Here is a 19,083-nt window from a genome sequence, read left to right as displayed (position 1 = left end):
TTATTTTTATCTTTATTTTTATTTTTGACAGTCTCGCTCTGTCACCCAGGCTGAAGTGCAGTGGCCCGATCTCGGCTCACTGCAACCTCCACCTCCCGGGTTCAAGCGATTCTCTTGCCTCATCCTCCTGGGAAGCTGGGATTGCAGGAGTGCAACACTACGCCCAGCTAATTTTTGTATTTTTCGTAGAGACGGGGTTTCACCATGTTGGTCAGGCTGGTCTCGACCTTCTGACCTTGTGATTCGCCCGCCTCGGCCTGTCAAAGTGCTGGGATTACAGGCGTGAGCCACCGCGCCCGGCCGTAGTTATTGTTTTATACGATTTTAAGATCACTTAATTTAAATCCTCTGAACTCCGTTGAGATTCCAATAGAAGTGTGTATTTGTAATTTTTGCACTAACAACCTTCTGTTGCCTTTCATCTAATATGTTGTTGCATCAGTTCAAATACTGTTTTAAATCCTTCGATAAGTCTTCTCTATTCGTAGCTTTTTGGGTCACTTTTTTTTTTTTCCAAAAAAAACAGGAAGTCTCTTTTTACCTGCAGCATCAACTGAGCCGGCTTTCCGGCGCGCGCCAGCCCCTCCCCTGCTCCCGCCCCAAGGTTCCGCGTTACCATGGGAACAAAGGTTGACGTCACTTAGGGCTTCCGCGCTGGAACCTAGGGTCGATGGTGAAGGGAGACGGGTGGAGAGGCAGTTTTGCTCCATCTACGCATGCGCACTTCCTGCTCCAGAACTCCCTCGCCATAAATCTCGTTCCGGCTGGGCTTTTTCCGCCGCGACTTCTCGCTTAATCCCGGAGAAACTGCCCCGTGGGGGAGGGGAGTAGAAAAAGGCTGGAACCAGCGACAGCCAATCCCGCGACACTACAACGCAGGCGAGATTGATTGAGTCCACCACCGCAGCCAATGAGAGAGCTCGTCGCCCGTCCGTCACAGAGTTCGCCCCACCCCATCCCCTCCTTTCTGGACTCGGAGCTCAGTTTACGCAGTAACAAATGAAGTGCGCTCTGCGACACCTCCCAGCCCACCGAACTCCGCCGCCATTTCCTCGCCTGGCCTAACGGTTCGGCCAATCCCAGCGCGCATCAAGAAGGACTGAGGCTCCGCCAATCGGAGGCCGCCGATTTCGACCCTTCGCCTCGGCCCGGCCCAATCCAGGCCCCGGCCCCGCCGCCCCCGGCCCGCCCCCGCGGCGCCCTCTCTCCTCCCTCTTTGTGCGTCTCGCGCCGCCGCCGCCCGCCGCGTGAGAGGACGGGCTCCGCGCGCTCCGGCAGCGCATTCGGGTCCCCTCCCCCCGGGAGGCTTGCGAAGGAGAAGCCGCCGCAGAGGAAAAGCAGGTGCCGGTGCCTGTCCCCGGGGGCGCCATGGCGACCGGAGCGAACGCCACGCCGTTGGGTAAGCTGGGCCCCCCCGGGCTGCCCCCGCTCCCCGGGCCCAAAGGAGGCTTCGAGCCGGGCCCTCCGCCTGCACCCGGGCCTGGGTCGGGGCTGCTGGCTCCCGGGCCGCCGCCGCCCCCGCCCGTGGGCTCGATGGGGGCCCTGACCGCGGCCTTCCCCTTCGCGGCGCTGCCTCCGCCGCCTCCGCCGCCGCCCCCTCCGCCTCCCCAGCAGCCGCCGCCGCCTCCACCGCCACCGTCCCCCGGCGCCTCGTACCCGCCGCCGCAGCCGCCCCCTCCGCCGCCGCTCTACCAGCGCGTGTCGCCGCCGCAGCCGCCGCCACCCCCACCCCAGCCGCCGCGTAAGGACCAGCAGCCGGGCCCGGCCGGCGGCGGAGGAGGTGAGTCGGGCCGAGAGAGCGCGAGAGGCGTCGCGCGGACGGGCCCGGCCGCCTGAGGGGCGCGCGGCGGCGGCGACGGCGGCTGCACGCGGCAGGGGCGCGCGTGCGCGCACGGGGAGGCCCGGGCGGAGGCGCCCCAGGGCGCGCGCGGCCTGGTTCTAGGGCCTCGAGTGCGCACGCGCGCTGTTGGGGGAGGGCTGGGCGGGCGGGAGGCGCTCTCTGCGCAGACGCAGTGAGGTGGCCGGACTGCGGCGCAACTGTATAGACCTGGGGGCCCCCTATTGCCGTCCAGTCGGCTGGTGTCGGGAAGAGGGGTGGCGGGTGTTCAGCGCTGGACGGGGTGCTAGCTGTGAATGCCAGCAGGGCGTGAAAGCCTCACCTGATGACGTGCAGCGACTCCCTTCTGGTCTTGAGGAACCAGAATGGGAACCGTACCAAGGATAGCTCCTCTGCTTCTACAGCAAGGCAGGGTTTTCATCCGGGAGAGGTTGGCATGCTTCAGATGATGGTCGGGTCTGATCTTTCTTGGTCTCTTTTGGGGAGAGAACTCTAGTGTTTTGTTTTTTTTTTAAATCTCTGTTCAGTATGTTTAGATCTCAGTCTGACCGGCTGCCCTGTCGCTTTGTTTTAAAAAGCTTTTCCCTCTGATCCTGTACCCCTTGGGAAATAGAAGGACTCTTTTGTGGCAAATGTAGGGAGTTTCTGCCTATGTACGGGGAAAGGAGAACTTGGCTGCTATTGTATAGGTTGTTGAATTTTTGATAGATCCTTTTAAGAGTTCAGACTCTCAGTGTCCAACTGGCCAGGAAAACTGAATGCTGATCTTGGCTAAACTTATGAAGACAAAGGTGATCTTGTTGAAGAATTGGGCTTTTCCCACTTGGTAGGGTGTAACTAGGTTTAGCTGTGGTCCGGCCTCTCGTACAAAAGTGACTGGTGAGGGGAGTGGAGGTGGGTGGAGCCCCCAGTCCCATCAGGACTGCTTTACAAATCTATGATTCTTCAGTGTATTCTTGTCTCCCCTGGGGATTTCAGAGCACTCATGGTTGATGTAGTATGTATCTAACACTCTGCAGCCGTATGCATTAAGATTACCACGTTTATATATTTGACAGTTTCTTTAGACAAAAGAAGGTGAAATGTTAACTTGCCTGACCAAGGACCACATACCCTTGTAGTGGCCATAAGCTTTAAATCTCTGATCTCTGAGGTTTGTTTTCTGTGTTTTTACTATTTAAGTTTTAGGTTAAGCTCTCAGTTTAACAGTCTGCTGAGTTTCTGTGTAGTACCTTAAATATCCTTAGCTGTCCGTTGATAACTATTTATATTTACATCGGATGGATTTTGTCTCTGCCTTTAGACTTCCCAAGTAAGAAGCGGAAGAGGAGCCGCTGGAACCAAGACACAATGGAACAGAAGACAGTGATTCCGGGAATGCCTACAGTTATTCCCCCTGGACTTACTCGAGAACAAGAAAGAGCTTATATAGGTAAATATACGTTCTGCATCCAAATGCACTTTGAGATTGTTACGACTTATTCTGAGCAAGATCTGCATTTCTTGAAAGTTTGAGATTGTAGTTATCTTTTTTGAGATGAGATACTTTCACGACTTTGGTATCATCTGTCAGTTTTTGCCCAGTGAGTTCTGCATTTGCAGCTCCTTGTTTTGGTCTGTTCATAACTGCAGTGTTCTCCATGAGTGTCAGGAAGGTAGGGTTTCACTTAGGAGTAAAAACAGTCCCCAGTCCAGCAGCCACCCTTTTCAGCTGCTGTTCATTGCCAGTTGATGAGGTGAGTGTCATCTGCCTCTCTGGACAGGCCCCAGTGGAGAACACCGCAGGTACTGTAAACCAAGTACTTTTCACAGCATGGCCTTTCACCATAATTTTATATTTCTCCCCCTAAAATGTGGTCTTTTACTTTTTATAGGTACTTTCTGAAAGAAAAAAAAATGACAAAAAGTGGTTCTGAAAGTGTGTTTACAATTTACCCTTTTTTATTTTCTTGAATTTAAGAATTTAACCTTCCCTTCAACATCTTTTCTGGTTTGGTCTATGGAGAGCTGTCTTAAAATGAAGGCTCTTGTATTTACTCTTAAAGAACTTTGCTGGGAAAGGGATATTGCATGGATATGGAATGAAGTGCTAGGATAAAAAGGTTTTATCTGCTGGGAGGTTTTGAGAATTTGACTATCCACAGTGGAATTGAAATTAACCTCAAAATTGCTTTTTTGAAAAAAAAGTTTTTAATGCAAGTTTTATCTTTATATACCTGTGCAGCTGTCTCAAAAAAGTTCACTTCATAAACATTTTCTACTAACCAAATAAACATCCCCTTTGGAGGAAATTCGGGCAAAGACCTCCTAAGCCTACAAGGCTGTGGTCTTCACAACCAAAAAGCTTCAAGGCCAGCATGTTACTACTCTTGAGGGTCTTAATTTCCTGTTTTTTAGACTGCTGAGAATTTTGAGGCGTTGGAATTGTCTGTCTCCTTTCACAGTACTACTAATATTTGTTCTTTCCCCTACTGTTCCTGTCTACTCCCACCCATTCCCTTGTGTCTCATATTAGACTAGTCTGGGTCTTTACAACCTTGTGAAATGCCCCTAGTGGAGTGATAGCCCAAGAACACAAGCATACTTAGAAGATGGGAAGAGCACAAATTCTTTTTATCTCTCCATTTCTCTTTCTGTGGAGGGCTAGTTAGTTCACTGGGCCCTAAGGGCTATTTATAGCTATAATCAAAATAGAATCAAAGGAGAGGTGTAGTTCTCCACAGAAGAGAATGACCCTTTTTATTTAGATCAGGCCCCACATCTGCATAGTCAGCTAGGAAGACTCACCTTCTCCCCTCAGTGAAGGTGACTTTCACCTCCAGTTGTTGAGCTTAATACTCAACTGCAAAGTCAGAACTTTTTAGGCATAAAGGAGCTTGGGGAACCATGTGTCTTACTACTTTTCTGTCTCCCACGGTACATACTGCTTTGTCCAGGATGCCCTCAATATCTTTTTTTTTTTTTTTTTTTTTTTTTTTTTTGAGAGACGGAGTTTTGCTGTGTTGCCAGGCTGGAGTGTAGTGATGCGATCTCGGCCCACTGCAACCTGCGTCTCCCGGGTTCAAGTGATTCTTCCGCCTCAGCCTCCCAAGTAGCTGGGACTACAGGCGCACGCCACCATGCCCAGCTAATTTTTTTTGTATTTTTAGTAGAGACGGGGTTTCACCATGTTGGCCAGGATGGTCTCGATCTCTTATCCTCATGATCTGCCTGCCTTGGCCTCCCAAAGTACTGGGATTACAGGTGTGAGCCACTGTGCCCGGCCAGTATCTTCTTTCGATAATAATGGGTTTTCATTTCTTCAGGGTTTCAGTGTGTGGGTGTGGTATAGCCCTGTGGATGTATTTAAAGTTAGAAGGAATCTTTGGTTAGACACGCATTAATCCTATCTTGGAGCCAGCTCAGTTTTAACCCAACCTGGTAACATTTGCCCTTATTGGAGATGCCTGCTGAAAATTCTCAGATGCTGCGAAGGTAAGGAACAGGTGGTTATTCCGCATGTTGAAGAAAGCTGCTCTGGCTCTGCAGTTCCCATTATCTTGGAAAATCAGCCGTGTAACATTTCCCTGGCGTCACTGGCAACTTTTGTGAAACCCTCATCTCTCTTTTTCATGCACAGCCTCATTGGTCAAGGCCCGAGGGCCAAGTACATTGTCCTTGAACACACATTCCATTCTTCTGCACGCCTCCTCCCCATATGAACAGTGAGCCTGAAAACAAATTCTTAGCACTTTATGGTTACTGGTTTATTAAGATATGTGGTTTGTCATTTAATATTTGAATAAATATTTCATATAATTGAATAAAAGCTGCAGGTATTGGGAGACCCTTACTAGTACAGGTCTGGTTGTACAGAAAGAGTATGTACAAATTTCTATAAGGTGTTGAATTTTGTTATTAAATGTCTTATTTAAGGAATTTTAAATGTATTAATGAAAATGATCTTTGCTCAATTGGTATTTTTCCTTGTCCCATGTTAATTGGGTCTCATTTTGGGCTATGTTTAACATTTAATGAAGAAAAAACTCAATTCTTGCCCTCAAGTAATTTGATGGGAATCGGGTATTGGTGACGTAACATGGTTTATGGTTCTGGGTACCAATGGTAAGCAAGCCTTGGTGGGGAGGAAGAGGTGAAACACCTCCTAATAATTGCTTGGATGTTAGCCTTAGTGAACAGTCTTTATTGCTAACCCCTCTTCCAACAAACTGTTTGCTTCCTTAAGTGATAACCATTTTGAAGTGAAAAAAACCTATAGATGTAAAAGGACTCCTGCCGATAGGTGGTTGGGGGTTTTTGCTTCAATGTGTTCACTGATCAGTCGTCCCTTTCAAAGTCTCCGAGTTCTTCATGCTTGTTGTTGAGATTTGAGATGTTTATTGGTAACATTGTCTTTTTTCCATCCTTTTTTTTCTTTCCTAACCTGGTTTCTTCCAGTGCAACTGCAGATAGAAGACCTGACTCGTAAACTGCGCACAGGAGACCTGGGCATCCCCCCTAACCCTGAGGACAGGTTGGGAAACAGTTTTAACCAGCTGACAGTAACGCTTTTACCTTTTTCTCAATACGTTTTACTGGTGGCAACATATTGTGTCAGTTCAATAAAATCCTAGTATGACGACTGTACCCTGACCGCTCTGGGGATTAAGGTTTAATTAGAAATATGTATGGTCAGTCAACAGTTAGAAAATTGGAATAAAACTTAAAAATGTTGGGAGAATAAAAAGTTACAGGAAAATGGACAACTGGTTTCCGATTGGTAAGCATGTAGATCTTAACCTGATTTACCCACCCTTAAGAACAGTGAGGTGGCCCGTTAACCTGCCTTTTCGGTACCTGCTTTGGCCGAAAGCCCAGGGCATAGAGTTTTTCTCACAGGTACACGGTGCAGGGACTAAAAATATTTTTGAGCATCACTGAACTTGAGCAAGCCAGGAGCTCTGGTCAGCTCATTGCTGCAGTCTTCCTGCTCATGGTTTTGAGATGGTTTCAAAATCAGATGAGATTTCTAACCAACTTCCTTCACTGCCAGTTAACTTTCAGCCTTGGCCATTGCCTTGGGGGTGTTGGGAGGGGCCAGAATATTCTCACCTATTTTGGGAAGGCATGCAACCAACCCTAAATTACTTTTTTTTTTTTTCCTTAAAGGGAGCGTGGGCCTCAAACAGCTGTGGTCATGTCATTTCAGTTTGCAGTTTCTCTCACCTCAGAAAAATAAATTGTGTGGGGGAGATGAACTTTTTTAAACTGGAATTTTATTAGCTGATTGAACAGCTAAAATTGGTCATTTAATTAGAAGGGCAGTAAGTCTCTCCCTCTCACTGAATTTTCTCTTAGCACATACAGCATAGTTGTAAAGACTTTGCTTTAAAAAGTAGTGTTTTTGGTTTTTGTTACCCAGTTAATAGCTTATTAAATCAGGAAGATGATGTAATAATGGCTTTAGAAGTCACTCACTCATGCATCTTTCTTCCGCCCTTTGCCAGGAAACATTAACTTCCTTGTTTCTCCATATTGACTAATTTGACTTACTACATTTGCTATATTTTACCTATAGATAGATTTTGGTTGTAGGGTTGTGTTGTGTTTCGTTTCTTTTTGAAGATTTTTTTTTTTTTTTAATTTACATTGTAGGTCATAGACCACAACTGTTTAGTGCCTTTTTGGCCTTTTTCCCTTTAATAATATGTCTACAGGTCACCAGTCAATTCCTCCAAAGGTTGAATTTTTAACAAACCTTCTTTGCTTCCTGGATAACTGGGATTAGAATTTAGTTGATCTAGCCGATGCCTATTGGAGGTGAAGAAGTCGGGCCAGTCTAACCTCTAGAATACTAGTTTTTGCCTTTCACTTCTGCAATTTGGGAGGAGGTTAAACTGTTGTGAGGCCTTCACATGGCCAATTGGGTGCTGGTAAGACTTGTTTTTGTAACTAGCTAAATGCTTAATTCTAGACAGCTGTGGGGTGGGAATTAGAAATGTCAAGCATGTTAGAAATAAAACTAGAGCAGGGTTTTTCCTCCCTTGTATTCAGTTTTGAAAGAGGCCCTAATGCCTGATTGGTTTTGCTTTTGAGCCCAGGTTGGAGGGAAATGCATGGGTTTTCTTAATTAAGATAATTTCTTAAAAAGGTGTTATATCAATTAAGCCACTTTATTGTTACTTTGATGCTGCTTAACTTGCACAGTAAAAACATGTTTAAAACTTTTCTTGTAGACTTAAATGTATAAGATGGTAGTCTAATGAGCTGGGGTATGTTTGCTCTTGTTCACTCTTAATGGATTGTGCTAACAGTTTATACAAATGCTAGAAACGGAGGTGTCATTTAGCCGTCATTAGCTATGAACAAACCTGACCTTTTATTCCATCGTGTGTGTAACGTGGTGTGACATGGTTCCCTTTAGGCTGAAGACAGTGGGAGCAGCCGAGTTCAGTCCTTGCTCTCCAACTAGGCAAGGTTCTCTCAACTAAACCAAGGGTATAGGAGTCTTGATTACTTTCAGTATGTTTTTTTAATAACCTGATCCACATGGTCTCTTCCCTTCTTGCAGCTGCTATTAAATTTTCATTCAGAATATCAAGCTATGGTCCTTTTTGTAATCTTAACTCAAAATTCTAGGAGTGTAACCTCTCTTTTTTATTACCGCAAAATCCAGCTGTGGTAAACTGACCATTTTATCATTATATTTTTTTACTTGTAGCAACAGCATTTTACTCCTTAAAAAAATGAGAGAGAGAAAATCTGCTTTCTGGACTTGTAAACTCTGGTGGAGAATCATAGGTTTTCCCCTTGCTGTTTGCAGGTTCAGACCCTAGACAAGTATGACCAAATCTGCATTTGCAGCCTCTCGCAGAAGCTGCTTTAGCACTTTAACGTTTTTCTCTACCCAGACTCCCCAACCTCGAACAGCCAGAAAACAGGTTGTCTCCTGGGCCTTGGACACAGCCAGCCAGGCCATTGAAGGAAAAGCAAAGACGAAGCCTTGAACCATCTCTCTCCATTGTGGGGGCCAAGTAGCTGCAGTAGCCTTCAGTCCCAGTTGCATTGGGTTAAAGAGCTCATACATACTATGTGTTAGGGGTACAGAAGCTTTTCCTCATAGGCCATGAGCTCTCCAAGAGTTAACCTTTTGCCTAAACTTGGGGTTTCTGTGGTTCATAAAGTTGGGATATGTAATTTTTTTTCAAATGGAAGAAAATCCATATTTGGCAAGAAGACTCCAGGGGATGATACCGTCCTTGCCACTTATAGTCCAAAGATTTTCCCCAAAGAATAGACATTTTTTCCTCTCATCACTTCTAGATGCAAAATCTTTTATTTATTTCCTTTCTCACACACACCCCAGACCCCTAACGTTAAGCCAGCTTCCATCTCCCCATTCCACACGATCTTGAGTAGCACACGTTATGGTCGGTTCCTCCGAAGAGTGTTGTATTAGGGTCTGAGAGGCAGAGGGGCTGGGAAAGACTTGTTATAGTCCGTGTGGGAATGAGAGAAGTCGGGGCAGAATAGTAAACGGGAGTCTGTTTCCCACAGGTCCCCTTCCCCTGAGCCCATCTACAATAGCGAGGGGAAGCGGCTTAACACCCGAGAGTTCCGCACCCGCAAAAAGCTGGAAGAGGAGCGGCACAACCTCATCACAGAGATGGTTGCACTCAATCCGGATTTCAAGCCACCTGCAGATTACAAGTAAGCGGAGGGGCTCGGTCATCTGGGATGAAGACACATGCAGATCATGTGTGACCTGCTGGGATGGGACAATATTGGTACTACTCACCTCTTGCCTCAAGTCACCCATAATTAGCACTTGGTACCAATATTTAGTTTTAGAAAAGCCGCTGGCTGTGTCATTCTCCAGAAATGTGCAGTGACACAGGCTTTTCTTTCTTAGACCTCCAGCAACACGTGTGAGCGATAAAGTCATGATTCCACAAGATGAGTACCCAGAAATCAACTTTGTGGGGCTGCTCATCGGGCCCAGGTGAGTAACTGCTGGTCTATAGGATATAGAATTCCTTTAGAGCCTGTGAGATGTGTCCGTTTTGTGCCTAATTGGGTACTGTTGGCTTAACTTTTCCCCTTTTTGGTAGGACATTTCATTTTGGCTGAATTAATGCTTTTCTGTGAGAAGGTGTCTTAGCTTCCCCACTAGTGCAGAGAAGTCAAATCCTCAGGTTTACTGTGGCTGACCATAATATAGAGTTCATGGAGCTCTTGGTGGGAAAATCCAATTCTCTGCGCTTGTGGTTTCCCACCAATGCCAAATTGGTTCAGCCTCTCTTCCCTCTTGAGTGTGGATTTGTCAGGTATAAACTTAGTCATTTCTGCCTCTCTCTAGAGGGAACACCCTGAAGAACATAGAGAAGGAGTGCAATGCCAAGATTATGATCCGGGGGAAAGGGTCTGTGAAAGAAGGGAAAGTTGGGCGCAAAGATGGCCAGATGTTGCCAGGAGAAGATGAGCCACTTCATGCCCTGGTCACTGCCAATACAATGGAGAACGTCAAAAAGGCAGTGGAACAGGTGAGCGGTGAGCCCAGAAAGGAAGCCTCCTGGCAGAAACCTAGGTGGAGGCCCTAAGCACTTAACTGTCCATTGCATTTTCACTAGATAAGAAACATCCTGAAGCAGGGTATTGAGACCCCAGAGGACCAGAATGATCTACGGAAGATGCAGCTTCGGGAGTTGGCTCGCTTGAATGGGACCCTTCGGGAAGACGACAACAGGTATGTGGTTAGTTTAAAGGAGAGTGTAGAGACCTGAAGAACCTATGGAAGTAGAGATTGTTCCCTTGCATTGACCTCTTTTTCCTTTAATAGGATCTTAAGACCCTGGCAGAGCTCAGAGACCCGCAGCATTACCAACACTACAGTGTGTACCAAGTGTGGAGGGGCTGGCCACATTGCTTCAGACTGTAAATTCCAAAGGTGAGGGGCTGGCTCTTGCGGTTTCCTGGTAGCCTGCGATGTGCAGGACAACTCTTCTGGCACATTCATTGGTTGCTGTTAATCTTACCAAGAGAAACATCCTTTCTGTTAGTGTGGTCTGTAATGGTGTGATTTAAAAGCCCAGGATGATTAGAAATAGGCTGTATAGATACCCGTTTGTCTTGAGCCCAAGAAAACTGGAAGTTTCCTTTTTGGGTATGTTTTCACTGGGGCTCAATAGGAAATTCACTGCTTTTGCTGTTCAGAATTGGTTCAAGAAGACTAAGCAATCTCTACAGATTTCTGACCAGTTGCAAGTCAGCACTCGATATCAATACTTTCTGACTGGCTGGCGAATATGTAAGGTTTTGTTTAGGAAGTTCGTTCTGGCACTTGTGCCAGTCTTGCGTAGATTTTCCTTTCCTCAAACTGGGAATGACGTTTGATGAAATTGACTTGAGAGAACCTGTTCTTCATCGGTGCTCAGGGTCTCCTGTGCTCTTCGCCCAGGGCCCCTCTACTCTGGTGATCCCAGATGCAGAACTGGGCATGAAACTGAAGATCTGATGAAACTGTTGAGAGCCGTGCCCAGTAAGGGGTTAGAAAGATGTGTGATAATCTGGTGATTGAATTCTTCAAAACTTTCCGTATGTTGGTTCCTCAGGATAAAAGCTTCCTTAACAAGTTTTTCCCCTTTCTCTGTTTGTGTACCCCACCCCACTTCAGGCCTGGTGATCCTCAGTCAGCTCAGGATAAAGCACGGATGGATAAAGAATATTTGTCCCTCATGGCTGAACTGGGTGAAGCACCTGTCCCAGCATCTGTGGGCTCCACCTCTGGGCCTGCCACCACACCCCTGGCCAGCGCACCTCGTCCTGCTGCTCCCGCCAACAACCCACCTCCACCGGTGAGCCTGGGGGCTGGCTCTCTTGGTCTGGCTTCCCCATTCTCTACTGCAGAGACTGGGAGCTATGACCACGTGGTTTGGGTAGAGCATACAATGGATGTGGATGGCAACATTGTTCTTCCAGGATCTCAGGCCAGTTTGGGGACTTCTCACTTTGGGAAGACCTTGTTCTTGTGTTCTGGTCCTGTATCATAACCCGAAGAACAATGTTGCCACTAGGGGGCGCAGGCAGGGACGTTGGCAGGAAATGCTCTCACGTAGTCTCTCATGTCTACCACCCAGAGCCGCCCACCCTGGATGAATTCTGGCCCTTCAGAGAGTCGGCCCTACCACGGCATGCACGGAGGTGGTCCTGGTGGGCCCGGAGGTGGCCCCCACAGCTTCCCACACCCATTACCCAGCCTGACAGGTGGGCATGGTGGACATCCCATGCAGCACAACCCCAATGGACCCCCACCCCCTTGGATGCAGCCACCACCACCACCGATGAACCAGGGCCCCCATCCTCCTGGGCACCATGGCCCTCCTCCAATGGGTAAGTAAGTGTCAGACCAGAAACCTTGGGGCTTTGGGATAAGCAAGGGGTTATGTCAGGTCGCTGTTGGCTAGAAGCAGCTCTCAAGTGGCTGGGCAATGTGCTGGGTCTGCCTGGCTTGCCAGGGTTATGGCTCTGGAAGGAGCAAGACTCCATTCTGGTTCAGGGAGTGATTCTGTGTTGGGTAAGCACAGACCTGCCTTTTACAGGCATGGTTTTCAGAACTCGTGTAAATCGGGTAGCAACTGAGGTTATCACAGGGGTGGCTTCCCTGGCCAGTTCCAATGTCCTGCTAAGTCCCTGCTCTTTCCTTCCATCAAGATCAGTACCTGGGAAGTACGCCTGTGGGCTCTGGGGTCTATCGCCTGCATCAAGGAAAAGGTAATGGCTGTCTGCTGGCTGTGGGTCTTCACCTAGGCTTGGGCGAGTGGGGGTTCTGGCCCAAGTATCCCCCCTTTCCCTGAGGCCTCATCTTTGCCTCCACCTGTCCACAGGTATGATGCCGCCACCACCTATGGGCATGATGCCGCCGCCGCCGCCGCCTCCCAGTGGGCAGCCCCCACCCCCTCCCTCTGGTCCTCTTCCCCCATGGCAACAACAGCAGCAGCAGCCTCCGCCACCCCCTCCGCCCAGCAGCAGTATGGCTTCCAGTACCCCCTTGCCATGGCAGCAAAGTGAGTAGAATATTTTGGGCTTGTGGGGGTGGGTGGGATGGGGGTGGGGCTGACAGGAACCATAGAGCCTCACACAAGCAGGCAGGTGTCTTGGGATGAGCCCCTGGGCTCTGCTGGGGTTGTAAACAGAAAGGGCCTCCTGGTCCAGGGGGTGGAGGGGCATCTTGAAGAGGAGAGCTGATGTTTGGTGTGGTTGTGTCTGGGGAGAGGTTCGTGGGGGCCTGGAGGGGAGCCTGCTATTGTAGGTAGGGGGCCAGAAGTCCAGACCCTCGCAGGCTGAGTGAGCGGCTGGCTGGACTGAGCCTGGTGCATATGGGTCGAGTGGGATGGTGCATGCTTGCTCTGGCAAGGGCTGCGATTGGGGTGAGAGACTGCAGAGGTGGGACTGGGCAGTGGGGAGACAGCAGCTGTGGCCTTGAGGTTGAATGTGCCGTTCGGTGGTGGCGGCGGCTGGGCGGAGGGACATCAGAGCTGTTCTTGTGTCTGGTACCTTCCCCTCAGCCCTTCCAGGGGCATTGGTGACAAAGGGCTTACTCTGTTAAGCCCAGAGACCTCGAGGCTGACCCCAGGGTAGTCCTGCCCACCCCTCCACTCCCCATCACCAGCCCCGCCCGCCCGCCCCCCACCACCGTACCGCATGCCAAGCAAGGAGCAGGCGCCCCTCGCCCCCATCCCAAGGCAGCAGCCGCAGACAGCCGCGGTGTGCCCCCGCGCGTGTGACCTTGGGCTTCTTTACCACCCCAGATACGACGACTACCACCACGAGCGCTGGCACAGGGTCCATCCCGCCATGGCAACAGCAGCAGGCGGCTGCCGCAGCTTCTCCAGGAGCCCCTCAGATGCAAGGCAACCCCACTATGGTGCCCCTGCCCCCCGGGGTCCAGCCGCCTCTGCCGCCTGGGGCCCCTCCCCCTCCGCCGCCTCCACCGCCTGGTTCCGCCGGCATGATGTATGCCCCGCCCCCTCCTCCTCCGCCTCCCATGGACCCTTCTAACTTTGTCACCATGATGGGCATGGGGGTGGCGGGCATGCCGCCCTTCGGGATGCCTCCAGCTCCCCCACCGCCTCCACCACAGAACTAGACTGGTTTTTTAAGAAAATATATATTATATATAGAGAGAATTGGTCTCGTTTAAACACGCCGAACCTCACCATATGGAGCCAGACATTGGGACGCACGCATGTGATTGTGTGTGCACGCATGTGTGTGTGTGCACGCACTGGGCTGGGCCAAGCGACTGAGGATTCGCTTGGGAACGGGCAGGTGGTAGTAGGGGCGCCAGCTTGGGCTCTCCTGGCGCCCCGTAGCATCGAGTGTCTTCTTTGTCTTCTTTCTCTCCTCACCCAACTCCCTTTGCCTCTCCCCAAACCGGGCCGCCAGGATCCCTCCCCGCGGCGGCGATGGCCCGAGCCATGAGAGTGAGGACTTTCCGCGCCCATTGGTGACCCTTCCAGGCAGACAGCCTCAGCAACGCCCCTGGTGGACAGGATGGTTCGGCAAAGCAGCCTGAGTTATTTTTGTGGACGGAATCGGAACACGCTGGCTCCATATCGTGAAATTTTTATTAATTTTTTTCTTTTTCCTTTGTTACTTCTTCATCTCTTCCTTTCTTCAGACTCCGTCCAAGGAGATGCTCTCCCCGGTCTTCTGCTGCAATTAGATTCCTTTCCCTTCTCTCCAGTTCTCCTTCCCTTACCAAGGAGAGGGGAGCAAATGGTTTTGGGCAAGGGCTTTGGCCATTCATGTCAAGCTGGTTGTGGGTTTTTCAAGGTGCCATAGCCACCCCCAAAGATGTTTGTTCAAAGCGTGGGGTTTTTTAATCTCTGCCACCCTTGTCAAGGGAGTCTTGTAAAGTTGCCGAGGGTAGGTTCATCTCCAGGTTCCGGGATTCCCATCCGTCCTGGCGGTCCTGCCAGCAGTGGGTGGGCAGCCTGAGCTCCCTCGGGCTCGCCTGCCAGCCTGGAGTTCTTCCTGTGCTCCTTGATCACCTGAGCTGCCTCAGATTCCATTTGGTCCTCTCCTTCCTGGAAGGCTTCCTTTTATGTTTTATTTTAATCCCAAATGTCTGAATGTTTTGCAGTGTGTAGGGGTTTGAGCAACCCTTGTTCATTCTCCTTCCTTTTTCCTCCCGCTTCCCTCTCCATGGAGTGATTCTGTTGACAATATACTGCGCGTTCTCTTCACTGGTTTATCTGCAGAAATTTCTCTGGGCTTTTTTCAGTGTTAGATTCAACACTGCGCTAAAGCGGGGATGTTCCATTGAATAAAAGAGCAGTGTGGTTTTCTGGGTCTGCTTCTTTATTTTCTTTTTAATGCCTGCCCCGCCCAGTTTTTCTTTTCACATAAACTTCCTCTGCCAGCAGCAGCAGCAACAGCAGCAGCACCAGCACCAAAGGTGCCTTAATTTTCGTTCAGCACCTGATCCGGGGGGTGAGACTGTGGGTGGTTAATTAGGGAAGCCCACCACCTGCCTCTTGTGTGTGGCTTTGGTGGTGGGAGCTCAGTGTGTGGGTGGCTCCACAGTCTCCCCTTTGGTGACTAGTTAACATCGCTGAGAACCAATTTTGCCCCTCCTTGTTCACTGCTCATCTTTCTAGTCTCTGTCCTTTGAAGGCTTTTTCCTGGGGCTCAGACCTCCACGTTTGATGAGCTCCAGTGGTGATTTGTGCGTGGAAGCTGCCACCTAAGGCCCTGGGCCTGGGGAGGCATCAACACTAAAGGTCAGGCCAACTAATCCTGCCTGTCAGGCACAGAGCAGCTAAAATTAAAACCGCCAAGTGGCTTTTTTCCTTCTCTGCTGGTGACTTGCAGCCTGCCAGCGCTGTAGGCTTTGGCGGGGGTCGGGGGGACAGGATAAAGTGCCCCATCCTGTGCTTTGCAAGCACTTTTTGAAGGGTCTTCTGCTTTTTTTCCATGTCTTGGGCGGCGAGTGGGTGGTTACTGTTAGGGTTCCAGAAAGATCCATGTGGAGTCTCCACCAGGTAGTGAGGTCCTCTCCTGGGCAGAGGTGCCTTAGAGCTGCCCTGGTTCCACCTGCCTCTCCTTCCTTCAGGGCGGCTGAGGGACAGTAGGCTACCCCAGCGCCTGGCTGCTGGGGCCAGCAACTGGCCTGGGCTGCTTTCCAGCTGTGAGCTAGGGCTGGCTACTGCTGTTTACTGGGGTGTCTGGTCCCCGTCCAGGAGGCCTGCGCTTTGCTATGAGTCTGCCAGGCTTGAGGAGCCCTCAGAAGCAAGGCAGGCTCAGTGCATTTCCCCAGCCAAGCCCTAAACTTCGGCTCACCAAAAGGAGGACATCTTTTTTGCCTTTGTCCTTAAGTGACAGAATGGGGGCAGGGCCTGGGGCCTGGCTACCCTCTTTGACCTTGGCTTCACCTCATTGCTTCTCCCACAAGCTTGGTTTCCCTGGTGGGCTCATTGGGTGGTTAATTAGCTCTTTGAAGCTCTGGAAGCGGCAAAGTGGCGCTATGTGGGTTTTAGAAATAAAATCAATAAATGACTTAACCACAGCTTAGCTGTCTCCTCCGCTTCTCTCCCCCGAGGCCAGCTCCATTCCTGTGCTCCCTCCCTTTCTGCTCCCTGCCGTCAGCTTTTGTTAAGGTTTTGGAGAGGAAGTGGCTGACTAAGGCATCAGTCTCCAAGGTGCTAGAGGCCCTGAAATGGAAGAGACAGCAGGAAGGCTTGGCCCTCTGAACCGTGGCAAGCACTTGCCTCTGTGGCAGAATCGGAGAGAGAAAGGCCTGCCCACCTGTCTTAAGACACCTGGGGTGGGAAAGCAAGCCATTTACTCCATCACATTGTGACAGGGCTGTGCTTGCCCCACCCCCTCTCCTCGCGTTGATTTCTGCTGCTGTAGCAGCACTGTCCCCGTCCCTCAAGGCCTGGCAAGAGGAATGCCAGTGGGGAAAGGTCAGCCTCAGGGCTCTGTTACTGAGGTTCAGCCAAGGGCTCTGGAGAAACCCAGGATTGGTCCAAGGAAGGAGGCTGGGTTTCTAGTTAGAAACTTAGACATAAACAACCTTGAGTGAGTTCAGGTTGTAAAAGTGCTTCAGGGTTCACTAAACCTGCACACACACCACCAAGGAGGGGCGCAGGAAGCAGGGGAACAGATGAGATCGTGCTGCCCAGGTGTGATCATGCTGGGCTGGGGCATGCAGTGTCACCCCGGGACAAAGCCTGGAAACAGTGGGGAGTGATGGCATGACAAAGACGGAAAGAAGCCACAGAAAAGGTAGTTGGAGAAAGTTAAAAATTTCCCAGTAAAAATGTTCCTGAGAGCAAGCGCCCTGGGTGCAAGAGGGGAGAGTAGCTGGGAAAGGATGGAATGAACTTGGCCTGCCCTGCCTGTAAGATGTGGATGGTCTACGGGGATCGGGTCCTCAGTGGCAGGAACGTAAAGTCTTGCAGGAAATAGGGGTCAATGCAAAGAAGGTGTGTGTGGCCAAAGCAGGCTGCCACAATTGGGCTGTGAGGTGACGGCATGGTTAACAAGCTACTGCCTGCCTGGCAGTGGACTGCCAAGAAGTCTCAGCTCTACTCACAGCAACCCTCCAAGGGACAAGTGCAGGCTGTGAAAAACCTTGGATGCCAGGCCAAGCTGGAGTCCAAGCTGTGCTTAGTGGAGGATGGGGATGAGGCCCAGGAGCTGAGGCTGGGGTGCAAGCTGTGAAAGGGGAAGAGACCAGACAGCTGCCAGCATTGTTTTTTTGTTTGTTTTTGAGACAGAGTCTTGCTGTGTCGCCCAGGTTGGTGTGCAGTGGCGTGATCTCGGCTCACTGCAACCTACAGAGGTAGGACTTGTAGTTTGGCCCACATACTAAGCCGGTGATTCCAGGGCTGGGTCTGCCATGGCTCAGAAAGTGATCGGAGGCCGGGTGCTGTGGCTCACGCCTGTAATCCTAGCACTTTGGGAGGCCAAGGTGGGCGGATCACCTCAGGTCAGGAGTTCCAGACCAGCCTGGTCCAACATGGTGAAACCGCGTCTCTACTAAAAATACAAAACTTAGCTGGGCATGGTGGTGGGTGCCTGTAATCCCAGCTACTCAGGAGGCTGAGGCAGAATTGCTTGAGCCCAGGAGGCGGAGGTTGCAGTGAGCTGAGATCATGCCATTGCACTCTAGCCTGGGCGACAAGAACGAAACTCTATCTCAAAAAAAAAAAAAAAAAAAAAAAAAGTTCTCAGAAACAGCTTGGCCTTCTCCGAACCAGGCTCTCAATAGTATCCTGCAGCTGTCCAGGCTTTTGACCTGCTTCCTTGGCCTTCAGAACAGAACACCCAGCTCTTCCCCTCCACCGGCCCACCACCCGGGAGGCCCAAACAGCCTTTGAACTAGCACAAGGTCCTGGTTCCTTTCTCTTAAAGAACAGCAGGATCCAAAGCCTGCCCTCACAAGATGAGGAGGCAGCAGCTGAGAGGCAGGGATTTTTTATTTTCTCATTGGAGAGTCTAAATTTGATGAAGGAATCCAAAGCTCAGAAAGGTAAAGCAACCAGCTTGAGGTCACACAGCAAGTCAGTGCTGGGGCCAGAACACAGCAGTGAATGGGAGGATAGCCAAAGCCTCCAGGGAAGGGCTCAAAGCTGTGGGGCTATGCACACAAATGGGATGAGGTCCCCGAGGTACAGATTAGGCACCCATTTTATAGGCCAGGTCACAGAGCTGGTTTACAAAATCCCTGCTCAGAGTGTGGCCCCAGGTGGCAGGAAGAAGTGAGAGAAGGCCTCTAATCACTTCCTAAGCAGTGGAATCACAGGGAGAACTTACTGTCATTAAACCAGTATGATGATGGAGTGGGGAATGCCTCAGTTTCTCCCACCGCCAAGGGCCTATAGGACTACAGTTCCCAGGGCCCCGTGCTGCAGGCTAGCGGCCTCCCGCCAATGCTGGCCAGTAACCTGAGCATCCCTCTCCAAAAGGTCACTTCAGGGCTCCTTGAGGGACAGCAACAGGGGGAGCCTAGAGCTGCTCAGCTTCGGTGGGGGTGTAGTGAGGGCTGTGGCCCTGCCTCAACACAACCTCCCTCACACCACCCCTGCAATGCAGGGTCATGGGCCCCTTTCTCAAAGACATCCAGTGGCCTCTGCTAGTTGCACCTCTTCCGTCAGGGGACACTGACTTGGCTCCTGCACCACAGCCTGCAGGGGGTCCTGGTTCCTTTTGCCACAACACATGGCCTCCCATCCTGGTTCAGCCACCGACAGACAGCT

General features: G+C 50.4%; 1 protein-coding gene across 25 annotated transcripts; it reads left to right on the top strand.

Moving 5' to 3' along the window:
- The first annotated feature begins 31 nt into the window (after nucleotides 1–31).
- Nucleotides 32–15,169, top strand: SF1 (splicing factor 1). 25 transcript variants are annotated; one of them, XM_063693235.1, is made up of 15 exons: nucleotides 1,004–1,399; nucleotides 1,612–1,780; nucleotides 3,141–3,269; nucleotides 6,275–6,350; nucleotides 9,374–9,526; nucleotides 9,729–9,818; nucleotides 10,176–10,359; nucleotides 10,447–10,562; nucleotides 10,656–10,763; nucleotides 11,490–11,670; nucleotides 11,932–12,205; nucleotides 12,527–12,586; nucleotides 12,700–12,879; nucleotides 13,624–13,828; nucleotides 14,261–15,169. In XM_063693235.1, the coding sequence occupies exons 3-15, from the start codon at nucleotides 3,188–3,190 to the stop codon at nucleotides 14,388–14,390; spliced, it is 1,839 nt and encodes a 612-aa protein (XP_063549305.1). In that variant the 5' UTR covers nucleotides 1,004–1,399; nucleotides 1,612–1,780; nucleotides 3,141–3,187; the 3' UTR covers nucleotides 14,391–15,169. The 25 variants fall into 25 exon arrangements, with proteins under 25 accessions (XP_063549304.1, XP_055210394.1, XP_055210393.1 ...); XM_063693234.1 differs by lacking the exon at nucleotides 1,612–1,780 and having other exon boundaries at nucleotides 32–1,399; nucleotides 11,953–12,205; XM_055354419.2 differs by lacking the exon at nucleotides 1,612–1,780 and having other exon boundaries at nucleotides 32–1,399.
- Nucleotides 15,170–19,083: the final 3,914 nt, after the last annotated feature.

The sequence above is a fragment of the Gorilla gorilla genome, chromosome 9 (assembly GCF_029281585.2).
Source record: "Gorilla gorilla gorilla isolate KB3781 chromosome 9, NHGRI_mGorGor1-v2.1_pri, whole genome shotgun sequence".
In the NCBI taxonomy this organism is placed as follows: domain Eukaryota; kingdom Metazoa; phylum Chordata; class Mammalia; order Primates; family Hominidae; genus Gorilla; species Gorilla gorilla.
The sequence above is the reverse complement of the archived record's forward strand: the minus strand, read 5'-3'. Positions and strand labels throughout refer to the sequence as shown.

Bases quoted from the DNA above. Each gene is read 5' to 3' on its own strand.
- SF1 (XM_055354417.2), top strand. From the start codon at position 1,369: ATGGCGACCGGAGCGAACGCCACGCCGTTGGGTAAGCTGGGCCCCCCC. The intron at 9,527-9,728 runs GTAAGCGGAGGG...TTTCTTTCTTAG, and splicing joins AAGCCACCTGCAGATTACAA to ACCTCCAGCAACACGTGTGA. The intron at 11,671-11,931 runs GTGAGCCTGGGG...GCTCTCACGTAG, and splicing joins CCAACAACCCACCTCCACCG to TCTCTCATGTCTACCACCCA.